The 15,274-nt window shown below is 30.1% G+C and overlaps 1 protein-coding gene across 1 annotated transcript; it reads left to right on the top strand.

Annotated features, from left to right (window-relative positions):
• Nucleotides 1-2,003: 2,003 nt before the first annotated feature.
• On the top strand, nucleotides 2,004-15,048 carry LOC129322469 (uncharacterized). The gene is made up of 14 exons (XM_054968784.1): nucleotides 2,004-2,325; nucleotides 2,428-2,635; nucleotides 2,801-3,023; nucleotides 3,178-3,322; nucleotides 3,564-3,717; nucleotides 3,764-4,021; nucleotides 4,131-4,282; nucleotides 4,517-4,727; nucleotides 4,807-5,044; nucleotides 5,399-5,552; nucleotides 5,656-5,905; nucleotides 6,341-6,436; nucleotides 13,539-13,777; nucleotides 14,842-15,048. The coding sequence occupies exons 1-14, from the start codon at nucleotides 2,077-2,079 to the stop codon at nucleotides 15,046-15,048; spliced, it is 2,784 nt and encodes a 927-aa protein (XP_054824759.1). The 5' UTR covers nucleotides 2,004-2,076.
• Nucleotides 15,049-15,274: the final 226 nt, after the last annotated feature.

Genomic DNA, 15,274 nt, shown 5'->3' with positions numbered 1-15,274 from the left:
CAAATATATTGTAATCGAAAGTTGAGACACGTTCCCAATATTTCCAAAGTTCTGCAGCATCACACTCTTAATAATATATATATATATATATATATATATATATATATATATATATGCGAGCGCGCGCTCTTATTGATAAAAGGAAAATTTCATTCAACTCTGTTTATAACTCTTTCAATTTGAGATTTTGTGTCATGATGAACTCAGAGGAGTCCTTTAAAATTAAAGGAGTAATTAATCTTCCAACAAGACATTCTATGTAATTTCTTCTTCATTTATGATCATGTTAGGCTCTGTTTTAATTGTCAATCTATTATTCTCCAAGTCAATCTTCAGTCAGTTGGTGTTTAAGTTTAATTGGGAACTGAATCAGTAGACGATCTTTGCACAAATCGTATGCGTACTATGTCATGTTCAAAGCATTTTATGGCTCGAAATACTATTGACAAGGAACATGATGAAGAATTTTCCGCAACAAAATGGTTAAATTTTTGAAAAAAGTATATTTTTAATTTCTAAGTTTGTATAATATTTCAATTTGATCCCTTAATTTTATGAAATTTTTTCCTGTGTTCCCAACATGTTAATTTCTTTAACTAAAAATATTGACACTTGCAATTTTAAATGCTCACAGTGAATTCTTAAATGGTGATCTTTTAATCCAATTATTTTTTATTTTTTTAAATAAAAATTGATAAATTAAATTTTCACATTATTTTAATGTATAGCTCAACTAATATGAAAAACACATGCTCATGCATTTGAATATACACTAATATAGTTGTAAATTTTTAAATGAGAATTTCTAAATTAAAAAAAAATACTTATAACTTATCACACTATTTTAATTTACAACTCAAATAATTTGAAAAATATATTCACTTGCAAATCTCAGATACACGAACTGTTAATTTTTTAAAAAATAATTTATAAATTTTGGAAAAAGATTTCTAAATAATCATATTTAAACTTTTAAATATTAAAGTATTAATATTTTAATAAGACATAATTGAAAAAAATTATTATTTGTTAATGTTGTTGATTACATGATCTGATAATCACTTAGTAACCGATCAAAATAATCAGTCAAAATTATGTTTTGATCCCTTACATGAGAAAAATACGACATTTATCTCTTGAAAATTTATAAATTTTAGAGAGAATGATAATTAAAGACCTTCTAAGAATATTAATTTTAATTATGAACCGTGAAATTTTGAAATCTCAGTTAAGAATTATGGTCCTTAATTGTGATAAAAAAATATAATTTGTGAGGTAAGATTCACTAACACGACTTAAGAATTCACTAACCCAACTTGAAAAAATTATTAACATACATTGTGAAAACATGAAACCCCACTTGGAAATGAAATGTTTAACAAAAAGCGCCATTTAAAAATTCACTAATTAGATTTGAAAAAATTTCTATCGTATATTGTAAAAAATAAAACCTACTTGAAAATCTATCGTTTAATAAAAAGTGACTTGTCCAAATTAATTTTTTTATTAAACAATCGATTTTTAAGTGAAGTTTTATATTTTCACAATATACGTTACAAATTTTTAAGTGAAAATTCACAAATTAATTTTTCAAGTCAAATTAATAAATTCTTAAGTGGTGCTTTTTGTTAAATAATTAATTTTTAAATGAGATTTTATGTTTTCATAATATACGTTATAAATTTTCTCAAGTTGAATTAGTAAATTTCAAGTGGTAATAGTAAATTTCACTTCATAAATTATATTTTTTTATTATAATTAAAAATCATAATTCTTAATTAAAATTTTAAAATTTTATAATTTTAATATTAATATTTTTAAAAGGTTCTTAATTATCATCTTCTAAATTTTAAGTTTTTAACTGGGTTTAGACCTCAACTGATTAATACATATCCACACTTGCCGCGTCACTGTGAGTTGGATCAGTCGCCCCGGTTGATTTGATTGTTTTTTCCGTGTCAACTGAAAAAAAGCTTTAAGCTCATCATTATTGAATACTGAGAACACGGTCTCTCCTCTCCGCACCAAGAAAAAAACAGAGCTCCTCCTGTTCAGTTCCAAAAGACCAAAGCCATCATGTTGAGAAATTTTTCTGGCGATTTTCCGAAAGGAATCAGAAATATTTGGACCAGAGCTGGTACTTTAAGGGAAGGAACCAGGAACCCAAATATTTGTGGTGTATGTTCCGAGGAACCCAAAGATGAAAACTTGCAGAGGTTAGCTGCCAAGGGGTGTGAGATCTTTCCCTATGGAACCCTGGTTGCAGCGACCAACAACTTTGATCCTCAAACTAGGCGTCAAGACTCCTTCAGAGACATCTACAAGGTAAAATCTTACGGCAAGCTCTTCGCATTCTCACCACTCAGCCCAACTCACTGAAGAAAATGGTAATTGTTTGATTATGATCGGCAGACATAATATTGACAGGGAAAGTTGAAGGATGGGAGAGAGGTAGCGGTAGAGAAGTTGTCGGAGACGTGGCAAGATGGGAGGGATGAATTCATGAGAGAGGCAGAGATGTTGAGTGGCTTGCATCACCCCAATGTGGTGAAATTGTTTGGTTGTTGCGTCGATTGCGGTGAATATATTCTCGTTTACCAGTACGTTCCCAACAGCCTTCACCAGCTCTTGTCCAGTAAGTTCTTTGCAGCATGATCGCAGAGATGTTCAAATATGAGTATAAAATAACCCCAATACTTCCAGTGACTGTGACTCCTTTCACGTATTCCTTGGATGCATTGTATCAAGGACGATGAATCACTAGTATATATGAATATAAATATTGTGATTAACCCTGCAGGTCCTAGTGGGAGAAAGCAACTTAGCTGGACTCAAAAGTATGAAATAATCGAAGGCATTGTAAATGGTTTGAATTATCTTCATCGCGACATCATCATCATCCACGGTGACATGCATCCCGCAAATATCTTGCTTGACCACCAGTTGAAGCCAATTATTTGTGGTATTAACAGAGGCCGCAACTTGAATACTAGCTTCTCTACCTGTGTAGATCCTCCTCCTTGGTATGTGTTGTCTTAGAAGTATGAAATTCTCAATTACGATGAAAAATTGTACAGTGTCCGGGTTTGTTTCCCATCTTTGAACCATACAATACAAGTGTTCTGGTAATTTGTATTCATCTGGTATAGACGCTGAAAGCTTGTCGAATATATACAGCGGACATTTGGCTCCAGAATATTGGCAAGTCGGACAAAGATCAACAAAGTCGGACGTATATAGTTTTGGGGTATTGTTACTGAAGCTCATTGGTGGCAAAAGTTTGTACCCTCAAAATGGAATGTGGCTTCCGCTGTTTGGTTGGGTAAATATTATTTTCTTCAAAACTCAACTGCCAGGACATTATAAGGGACATTAAAAAAAGGCATATTATTAGAGACCCCTAGCCCCAACTGCCATATGTAATCATCCTTGAATAATCCAAACAAGAGGATCATTAATCTGTCTTGGTCAAATATTTCTAATTAAGTTATTACATATGAATGTATGAAACTTAGAGGGTTGAATTAATTTCTGTTTTTGTTTTCTTCTCCTTTTTGCATCAGACATGCAAGCTTGACAAGGAAAGCAGGGGCTTAGAATTCTTGGACTCTACTGTAGCAGAGTCGGTAGTGACCGAGCAAGTGACAAATTGCATCATGATTGGTTTACTATGCGTTCAATGTGCTCCAGACTCGCGTCCCAGAATGGATCACGTTGGTTCCATGTTAACAGGGGAATGATCTTCCGAGCATGGCTCGTGTTGTTTCCATGTTAACAGGGAGTCGGCGTCTTATGGGACTGAAAATTGACAACTCAAGATCCTTTACTCCATCATCCTGTTCTTCTTTTGACGCGAGATCATTTCAGTCTGATGGAGTTGAAGAACTGGATGGAGTTAAAGAAGTGGTCGACTTGCGACCAGAACTTTATCCGGATTTGGCAATTTGTTGTCCTTCAAAGCAGATAATGGAAGAAGACTCGCCCAGGAACTCGGTCAGTGTTCCTGTCCAAGATGGACGTGGTAGGCCTGAATTTCTTATCTCCTTCCTCAAGATAACAGTTCCTTGTTTCTGTAAATTTATTCCCCGGTTTCCAAGTGTTTGGCTGTAACGGATTCTTTGTATTTGAAGTTGTTTCAGAGGAACAAGAAGATGAAAGTCTAAGGCAGAGAATAGGTGCCCACAATTGTCAGAAGTTCTCCTATGAAACCTTATATGATGCTACCAATGGATTTGCCTCTCAAAATGTGCTGGGTCAAGGAGGCTTTGGACTCGTCTACAAGGTTAGATCATTAAACAATTTTATCATTTTTCATGGAAATTTGGAATGAACTTGAAAACCTAACGCCTATCAGAAAAAGTGAAAACATTAAGTTATAACAATGAAAAATATTTTCTAAAATTCGTGTAGTTGTTCTGTCTTGCCGATTGTCTCCATTTTTTTTTTTTTTACTTCAAAGACATTTCACAAATTTTATATTTTAATAATGTTTAAACCAAACCTTTATTGGCAACAGGGGAAGTTGGATGATGGGAGAGAGATTGCAGTAAAGAAGTCATTAAATATGTCAGAACAAGATAAAGAAGCGTTGATGAGGGAGGTAGAGTTGCTGAGTAGCGTGAAGCACCTCAATGTGGTGAAATTGTTTGGTTATTGTGTCGATAACAACAAATTCTTACTTGTTTATGAGTATGTTCCCAACAAGAGTCTCGACAAGCTTTTATTCGGTAAGTGTTGACATGTCTCACCCTCACCTTGTAACCAATGTCATGTCATATTTTGATCTATGAGTAATGAATTTTGCAGGTCCCAATGGGAGAGAGGAGGAGCTTGATTGGAGTCGGACCTATGGCATAATCATGGGCATTGCAAGGGGTTTGAGTTATCTTCATGGTAACCCCCAAAACTGCATCATTCATCGTGACATAAAGCCTCACAATATCTTGCTTGATCACAAATGGGTGCCCAAAATTTCTGACTTTGGCATTAGCCGTCTATTTGAGGAAGACCAAACCCATGTTTATACTAGAATAGTTGGCACTTGGTATGCTTTTAAATTTAGAGAGAAAAGCAAAATGCACGGCATTTGATTTTTATATATATATATATATATATTTTTGTCTTTGTCTTTGTTTTCAAGGAAAATTGAATTCAATGACCTGTAAAGAAAGTTATTTGCATACAAGAATCAATATAAAATGGATTGTTGTTAAAATAAGAATATAAATTTGTTTTTTCTCGAATGGTGGCTTGTTATTGGTCATTATCTGCAAATAACTTTCGTCATAGGTTTTTAGATGCGATTTTCCCTTGTTTTTATTGTCATGAAAGAGAATCCTTCTACTCAAATTTTCACTGTATATCATGTTGATACTGAGAGCCTGTGAATCATGTACAGGGGATATATAGCTCCTGAATATTTAGACCATACTCGCGTGTCAGTGAAAACAGATGTTTATAGTTTTGGAGTTTTGGTGTTGGAACTGATAAGTGGGAAAAGATACTCATTTATGCCGCCACCAGAGGTCAATGCTATTGGTTTGCTTAGCTGGGTAAATATTATTTTTCTCAACACTCAAATGTGATCAACAAAGGATATACTCAAGATGGACGGTCAATCAAAACCATTTTCTTTTCTTGTTTTTGGGAAAACAGGCATACAAGCTTTTTAAGGGAGGCAAGATCTCAGAGATCATGGACCCTACTTTAGCAAATTCGGCAGTCATCGAGCAAGTGAAGAAATGCATTGAAATGGGTCTACTGTGCACTCAAGGTCACCCAAACTCACGTCCAAATATGGAGCATTGTGTGTTCATGTTAACAGGTTATCAATGCCACAGCAAAACCTCAATTTCCAGGCCAGGAGTATTTGGTTATAGGGGCTATAACTCAAGCCACCTTTCTGGTGAGCGTCTAAGTCTGAATCCATTTTTAAGTCATATTTATTCCAATGTGCTTTATCAAGGTTCACTTTTTTCATTCTTGAAGCAGCGATGCTGTTGTTAGTTAGTTAATAGGTGTTAATCATTTGGTTTGTTGATGACCTTAAAGTTTATATAAATGGCACCACATTGAGTTAGAAAGTAGGGAAGTTTATTGTGTAATCCATCATTTGTTTCTTTTTGTTGTTTGGGAATGGTTGGTTTATCTTTAGTTAAGGATTGATTTGTATTGAGCATGTCGTTCTTCCATAGTTAATGCACATTGTTTATTTCATTAGTTCTTGTTATTGCTTGTCTTCAATATTGTTAACACATGCATAACATAATCCTTATTTCATATTCTTTCGTTACTGTACATCAACAGTCTAATATTTCTGAATAACTTACGGCATTTGCAGAAGCAACACAAATCAGGCGACCAATGATGATCCTATTGGAGTGTCTCTGGACGGGCATGAAGGTGAGCAGACTCGTTCAAATTCTTGTCAAAGAATGTTAGAAGATTCACATATATTGTAATTGCAAGTTGATGTCCAATCACTCTTTTTCATTGTAACTATATCCATCCAAAACATTTATTATCATATACTCTCTTATTTCAAAAATATAAAGTATTTTTTAAGAAGTTAGATGTTCAAAATGTAAGGCATTTTAAGTCTTTAAAAGTGTAATCATTATTTTTTTAAAAAAATGCTCCTATTGGATAAATTACTTTATATTTTTTTGAGTGAAACACTTTATTAAATAGAGATAAATATGAAAAAATAGGGTTAATTTAAAGACAAGTAACTACTTTATTGAGGGGTAAGATTTGATTAAAAATACTTTACATTTTTGAACGGATGGAGTATAATAGAATAAAATAAAAGGATAATTTTCCAAATGGGAAGTGTTTTTTGGTCTTTAAAAACAGTAAGTAAAATTGAGAAGTCATTATTATTAATCAATATATAATGTAATGTAAAATATAAAATTTATAGAAAGTCATGTTATTTTTAAGACATTAATGTATCTAATTTCTCTAATTTTCACAAGTTTCACATGTAACTAGATTTTGACTCATGCGATGCATGGGAATATATTTTTTTTTTTTACTTGTTTATGAGTATTGTAAAAACTTGTTTGAGATTTTTTTCTTTTGAATATTTGTAAGGATCTTTTATCATTGAAGGGTAAGCATAAAATAAAAAATAAACAATTTTAAAATAATTTATTGTTGTTTTTTTGTGATATGTTACTTTATTCAAATTTAAGTTTAAATAAAAATTTATTCTACTTTAAATTTTGTTTTACTCAAATATATTAAAGATATAAATAATAATTTATTTCTATTTTAAAATATGTTACTTCCATAATAGATTTAAGAATGCAACACCTACATTTGTACTCTTCCTTCAATTGATGTGAGGGGAAACTCTGAAATTATGTTAAAGAATAAATTTTCTGTTAAATTCTATCTCATAATTAATTGAAAAGGAAAATTTATTCTCCAAAAAATATTATTCAATTTGTATTTGCTCTGTCTAAAGTTCTAAGCATACCATGCAAAATAAAATTAACTTATTTTCTTTAAGAATTTGTTGGTCAATGCATCATGAGGAAAATAAAACATGTATCATAATGAATCACACATTATAATTTATGTCAAAATAGTATTTATAAATCATATTTATATCCAAAAGTAAAAATAAATAAGAATAATGATTTTAAATTAAGCAAGTATAATAACCAATATTATAGTACTATTTCTTAATCATATATTTGTCTATAATGATAAAAACAATTATTAAAAAAAGTTTATGATCAGGAGTTGTGCAATGAAAAATAAATTCATCAACCTCAGGATTAAATTTAAAGTTGTGGTATAGTTGTATATATTAATAATAAATTTGTTATCTCATGCATATTTAGAATACCCGCAATAATTTGTTTTAATTTTGTATCCTATTTTATAATTTGTTACTCCTGCATATATAAAAAATATAATAAATAAATTTGTTATATATCCTATGATGTGTTTTCTCATATAAATTAAAATTTAAATAAAAATATATTTTACTTTATATTTTGTTATTCTGAAATAAAATTATATTGTATTCCTTCTGTTAAAAAATATAAGGTATTTCTAACCAAATCTCATTTTTAATAAAGTAGTTACTTATTTTTAAACTAATACTATAATATTTATCCATATCTAATAAGTGTTTCACTTTAAAATAAATATAAAGTGATTATTTAATAAAGGTACTTTTAAAAAAATATAATATTTATATTTTAAAATACTAAAAATGCTTGATATTCTTGAACATTCAACCCAATGGACGGAGCATAAGTTAAAATTTCAAACTTATGTATTATTGCATATAAATTAAAATTTAAATAACTCTTTATATTTTTAATTTTTTTCTTATGTACATATTGAAAATATAAATAACATTCTCTGTATATTAAAAAATTTAATTTAAATTCTTTAAAGTTGATATTTGTAAATTTTATTGAATTTTTTTTCATTTTATTATTTTTTACAAAGTATAAAAAAAATTCTTTCCTTCTTAAAAAGGAAAAATCCACAGAAATTTATAGATATCAATTTCAAAATATTTACATCCTAAACAATTACATACAAAATTTTATTACGTATGTATATTAAAAATATAAAAATAATTTATTATATATATGTTATTCTCATATAAATTAAAATTTTAAAAAATAAAATATCCTATCTTATAGTTTGTTATTTAACTTTATATTTTATTGTACAATTTATTATTTTATACCTATACAAAATACAAGCAATAAAAAATATATCTTGTATAAATTACCTAATTAATAGTAGATGATCGGAAACAATTTAAGAGATAAAAGTATTTAAAGTATAAAAATAAAAAGTAATTTATTTTTTGTGTACTTAATTTAATATATTTTGTTAATTTACATAAATTAAAATTCAAATAATAATTTATTTTGACCATTTATATATATATATATATATATATATATATGTTAAAGTTTTGACCATATATGTTAATTATGATATTATTAAAAGTAAAATTAAAAAATTATTGTAATATTATCTTTTATATATATATATAAAATACAATTAACTTATTATAAGTCTTTTGCCTATCATTTTTACTATTAACCACGCATAATCTTTTAACATGCAATTTGTTTAAAAAGAAAAAAGAAAAGCCAATATTTATTCCTTATAAGTTTATTTTATTTTATAATTTGTTATCTTGCTCATTTTAAAAATAAAATTTAAAAGTATTTTATATAGAATTTTTTTCATGTGGATTAAAATTTGAAATAATAAAAATTATTCATCAAATTATACATATATTTTTTTATAATTTATAATTTAAGTTAGTAATTTCATTGCAATAAACCATTCTATTTTATGATTTATTATTTAAATTTATAATTTATAATACAATTAATTTTCTTATACATATTCAAAATACAAGTAATAAATGATAAGTAGAGTTCCTACCCTTACCAAAAATATTGGGTATATTATATTATTTTTTATTACCAATCTTATATTCACAAATATTCCCACACCTATTTTTTATGGGTTTTACATGAGATTTTAGTTTACAAGAATTATTTTAAAAAAATATATGGTAATTTGTAATTAATTAACAATATAATAATAATAGGAGTATTATGAGTATTCCATGTTTTGAATTTTATGATGATGAGGCGGAGAATTTTTTTTCTTTTATTTTGTTTTGTTTTGTTTTTTTCGTTTTAATCAAATGATAAAGATCCACATTTTGTTTGAGTCAGGGAAAACACTACTTTTGGTTGGTTAATGGTTATTACATTTTGCTCGAATGTTAGTATAGCTCTTTCTATTTTATTTTCAGTGTTACAAGTTGCTATATTTTTCTTACATCTTCAAATGAAGATTGACATGATATCAATTATAACATCCTAATCTTTAAATAATAAATAAATTATGAAATTTGAGTTTTTGTTGAGAATTTAAAATTTAGAATTCATATTATTTTGATATTTAAATTAAGAAATGAAAATTGTTTTTCAGATTAATAACATATTTAGGTATTTAATTATGGATTAAATTAAGCCTATTTTGCTCGCTTAGATATATATATCTCTGTGTGTATATGTGTGTGTAATTATATTTTTTTTAAAAAGGAAGGGGACAAAGTCCACTTTGGCTGCCACCGAAAATGGCATCGAATTTGTTCCCTTGACTATTAAAAAATAAATTAATAACAACAACAACAACAGCAGTAGCAGAATAAATGACTGTTCTTTTTAAATATAAACCATACCCCTACTCTCATTTTTGTGTGCGTCTCCAGCAGCGTTCATTTTTTTAGGTAAGGTTATAATTTTTAGATCATTTAACCATTCAAAATGACTCACATTCTCCAAACCCTCTTCATAAATATTTTGTCATTCAGTAAGAGCTCTCTAACTGTAGTATTATTTTGATGAACAGATAAAAAATTTTAATTAAGATTTTCTTATAAGATAGTTAATTTGAAGTTATACCTCTTACAAAAAATATCTTAATAAGACACAAAGTTTTCCTTATTCAACCTTTCACCGTTCATAACAAATTCAATCCTCGAAATGGAATAACGCATTACACAAAACAATTTTATATGCAATCACCACTCTTCCATAATCAATATCACATGTTAACTCCAAGACCCTCATAGTAATCACCACATCACATAATCCCATAACACTATCCAAATATTTGCAATTTACTCCATCTGTCTAGAAATGATATTTATTTACAAAGAACTTTAATAGTTGACTAATCATCTCGAAAAAAAAATATCGGAGAAGAGTGAATCTACCATTGACTTAATGAGGGCATAAATAACAAAATGAGCATCAGAGAAGCAAGGCGCACAAGAGTTTTTTCGCAAATGATTTTCATTGGACAATAAAATAAAATAATGTCATTAAGTTCAATTATTCAAATTGCAAATTTTAGAGAAGGATAAAATAATTTTTCAATCTTTATTGATTAACCAAATTGACAATCGTGCAATAGTTATTAAATATACAATCAAAACATTTCTTCAATTAACACACCAAAATTGGTGGGAGAACAACCATCCCACATATAATATATTATATATATATCCTTTCCATGTATGATGGTAAAGAATAACTATCTCACCTTTATACCATATGATGTATAACTTATGGTGAGGAATAACCATCTCACCTATATAATATATCTCATATATAGCTCCTGTATATAATTGTGAAGAATAATCATCTAATTGAATAATGTATACATATAAATAAAGACTTGAAAGGAAAAGAATATTGAATAGAAAGACAAATGAACAATAATTGAAATAATTTTTCTTAAAAGAAAACAAATCTAATCTTTTTATAACAAAAAAGAAACTTAAAATTAAAATTATTTCTTTTTTTAAAAAATGTTAATATTGCAGCAACAATAAACCAATACTCAAACAATCATCATTGTTTGCATCATACAATCATCACATCAACCTCAAATTCACATAATCATAAATTATAAACCATCAAGATGAATAAGACTAAAAATAATAATTTAAACTAAGTTTTCGACTCTAATTGTTCCAACGCCCTAAAAACAGCAGAGGAAGAAAATACAATTTGGATTTGCTTCCTAGACAAGGCATACGAAGAAAACAAATAAACGAACTGTTGAAACTAACAAAACAATTGCAAAAGTTTGAAAATGAAAGTGTCACTTTGCTATTCATCCCCCCACTTGTTGGTCCAACAGCAGAGATCTCATTTTGTTTTTGTTTAAGTTGAAGCACTAACTAAGAGATTAGTTCCACAAGTATCACCTTATAAGTGCATTGAGATTTAAGGATATGAATTAGATTGAAAATTCCTAAACGGCCCAACCATGATTCTCCATAAGCTCTATACTTGAAATCTTTCCCACACCTACTGGTGGTGAGCATAATGTGGTGCATATGAATTAATTAATGAGGGTGTACAAGATTGTTGGGTTATCCACCCTTAGTGGATCAGGCCCATATAAAAGCCCAAATTGAGGAACGGGGCTCTTGTAACAGTTATGAAAAATGTTTGGGTTCAAAATACGGTTTACTCAGGGCTTTAAAATGTAATATTCTCCAACCTTTGAATTTGAATCATGAGCGGTTAGAGAAACTACTGCACGTTCCCATAAGAGGTGGTTTTGAGTGCGATTTCAGTCGATTCATTTTGTTCTCTACGTGAAGCAAGAAACCAAATGCTCTCGTTTTTCAGTCGACTCATTTTCTCCTTACAACTCATTCTCTCAGAGAGTGTGTTTGCTATGTATCCGAACGAAGTTCGACTGGTGTAACTTTATTTCCGCATACGTACGTGTGAATTAACGACTCAAGGTAGAGCTTTCGTCTTTCCTAGGCTGTGTTTCCTATGTCTGAAGAACTCATAATGATTTGCTTAACAATACACATGCAAATCTCTAAGTTCATTTTTTTTATTTTCTTATTGTGTTTACGCTTTGATCTTCTTTGTCTGTCTTTAAGATTATTACTATCAAAATGAACGTGTTAATATGCTTCTTGGTTAATATGAATGTTTCATATATGGCTATACACATTTTGCATGCAATCAACAGTGACAAACATAATGACTGAAAACAAACCAAATAATGGGTGTTTGAAAAAATGAGTTTTTTAAACAAAAGGATTGCATAAACGTGTAGAGCTCAAAAAAAATGAAGAAAATGACACCAAGAATACGTAAAATGGAGACCGAACGGAGGAGATATGGCCTCCGAAAGTTTTAGGTCCAACGGACCCAACTCGCCAGAGGAACCGGGTCAAGTTGACCTAGTTGGGGAAAACGATGACAGAAACGACATGTCATTTTGACATGTTGTCAAAAAAAACGAAGAAAGAAAAATGGTTTTTGGGCTACGAGCCCAGAAGCCCCAAATGAAAAAAAGGAGGAAAGGTTTTGGGCTTGGAAGCCCAACCCAAAAAAAAACAAAAACAAAAAAAAAGTTAATGGGTCTACGGGTTGGGTTCATCAACCCGAAAAAATAAAAAAAATAAAAAAATTATATATATTTATTTTTTATTTAATTAAAAAAAGATATTAAGAGGACACATGGCGCGTGGGACCCACCAAATAACTCCATAGGTGCGTGGTTGACCCCACCATGAAGCTGGTGGTGCGTGGGGAATGATGGTCCGGTGCGTGTCATCACCTAAGGCAGATAAGGTGGCGTGTGCACAACACGCGCTTCCCTCGAGAATGGCATTTTAAAAAAAAAATGAAATTTCTTCATCCAGCGCCTTCTTGGGGCATGTGCCAGCGCATGTGGGATCATATTGGGACAAAATTTATCTTAAAAAATTCCTAAATTTGAGATCTTCATTTTGATATATAATTTACATATTTTTTAAGATATAACAAGAATTTAATTTTTGAGTTATCAAGTTTTTTTATGAATTTAAAAAAATTGAAATTTTTTTCTTCTTTCTTATTTTTTTTTTCAAGGAAAATATAAAACAAGAGGCTTCTAGCAGCACTGATAACTCAAAAAATTATTTTGTCAATATTGAGTATCTGAATAAATAGATTATGAGCCTTTTAGTGAGGATTCTAACCTGAAACCTTTCGAAGAGGAGGAGGAGGAATATGAACCTCAAAGTGAGGATTCTGATTCTGATCTTGAAGAAGATCCCAATGTTGATCTTGAAAATGTGCCGAAAGGACCTAAAGGGGTGCACATGCTATCGGGACCAAAACATGAATCAGAGGGTGATGAGAATATTCAAAATGAAAATGAAGATGTTGAACAACCTTTCACACTCTTAGTGATCATAAATATAGCAAAAAGAGAAGTTAAAAGAATAAAAAAATTAGATCAAATTTCTCCGATAGTCAGAGCATATTCAAGTTTTATAACGAAAGAAGAACAAGCTGTGGTTGTAGGAGAAATTTTCAAACAACTTAGGAAGGAGTTTGTGCAACATAACAAGCGAAACAAGTCGTACTCTAGAAATCCTCTATGGAATAGAGCCATCAAGGGGATGAAAGTATAATAAAAATATAAAGACATAATTAAGAGTTGTCTTTTTAGGTCTGTGCCTTAAGCATTGTTCTATTTTTCCAAGAATTTGTTTTATGCTGTATTAAGACCTTGATGACTTATGAAATATATTAAGCATGTTATTTTATGTTTAATTTCTTTATATATACTTTAATTGAGTGGGAGCTCTAAAGTGATAAATCATTTATGAGCCATATGTAATGATTAAAATATTTGTAAAATTTTTTATAGACCATAGTGATTTTATTAAAATTAATGTGATGGGAGATACAAACGTAGCCTCCTGATCATTGACCTAATAGAGTTGTTATCACTCTAATAAAGAATAATACAAATATAAGACATTGTACATTTCTCATAAGTATTTTATTCTTGGTTTGATATAGAAAACTATTAATGTGAGATAGTTTCGTCTCAGAACTAAGAATGGCAACAAAAAGCATTATCACTGAATTGAATAAGGGTGATAAATTAAATGGGGATAACTGAGATATCTGACACCGTAACGTGTCATATATTTTAGAAGAATAAGATGCTGTTGAGCCATTGACTAAAGTCATAGTAGAGCTTGAGGCAGGGAACTTGGCTCAGCATAGTAGAGACCAAGAGGTATTTGAGGCATGGAAATGAAAAAATAACATTGCACAAGTAACACTTCTAAGTGCTATGGTGGATGATCTGATGTGTGAATTTGAGAAGCACTCCACTGCCCAAGCCATGTGGGCTGCCTTAAAAGAAAAATTTGGTGGTACCTTAACTACCAAACTGAGAAGGCTTACAATTAAATTCAACACTTATAAACTAAAGCTGAACACTCCCATGTGGTAGCACCTCAGAGAGATGGCCAACATGATCTGTGAACTTAAAGAAGCCAGGCACAATCTTTTTGATGAACAGCAAGTACAGGCTATAATGAGATCGCTCTCGCATAGCTGGGAGCATATGAAAGTTAACCTAACCTATAATGAAAACATTGTTAACTTTAACGATATAGCTAAATACCTGGATCTAGAAGCTGAACATCTAGAGGCTTAGAAGTCATCTGGACAAACTTACCTTGTCGAGGAAGGTGGTCCTTTAAATTCTAAGCCCAAGAGAGGCAAGAAACAACATAAGAAGGGTAATAAGAGTGGCCCAAGAGTAAAGAAGGACAAACAACCTTTCAAGAAAAAGGGTAAGAAGAGCAACAAAAAGAGAATTAACCTTAAAAAGGTCAAATGTTTCGCCTGTCAAAAGATGGGCCATTTTGCAAAGGACTGTC

Source organism: Prosopis cineraria, unplaced genomic scaffold (assembly GCF_029017545.1).
Source record: "Prosopis cineraria cultivar Desert tree isolate PC_DT_omini unplaced genomic scaffold, ASM2901754v1 PC10, whole genome shotgun sequence".
In the NCBI taxonomy this organism is placed as follows: Eukaryota; Viridiplantae; Streptophyta; class Magnoliopsida; order Fabales; family Fabaceae; genus Prosopis; species Prosopis cineraria.
Note: the sequence above shows the minus strand (reverse complement) of the source record. Positions and strands in the feature narration are given on the sequence as shown.

Bases quoted from the DNA above. Each gene is read 5' to 3' on its own strand.
- LOC129322469 (XM_054968784.1), top strand. From the start codon at position 2,077: ATGTTGAGAAATTTTTCTGGCGATTTTCCGAAAGGAATCAGAAATATT. The intron at 4,728-4,806 runs GTAAGTGTTGAC...TGAATTTTGCAG, and splicing joins TCTCGACAAGCTTTTATTCG to GTCCCAATGGGAGAGAGGAG. The intron at 5,906-6,340 runs GTGAGCGTCTAA...CGGCATTTGCAG, and splicing joins TAACTCAAGCCACCTTTCTG to AAGCAACACAAATCAGGCGA.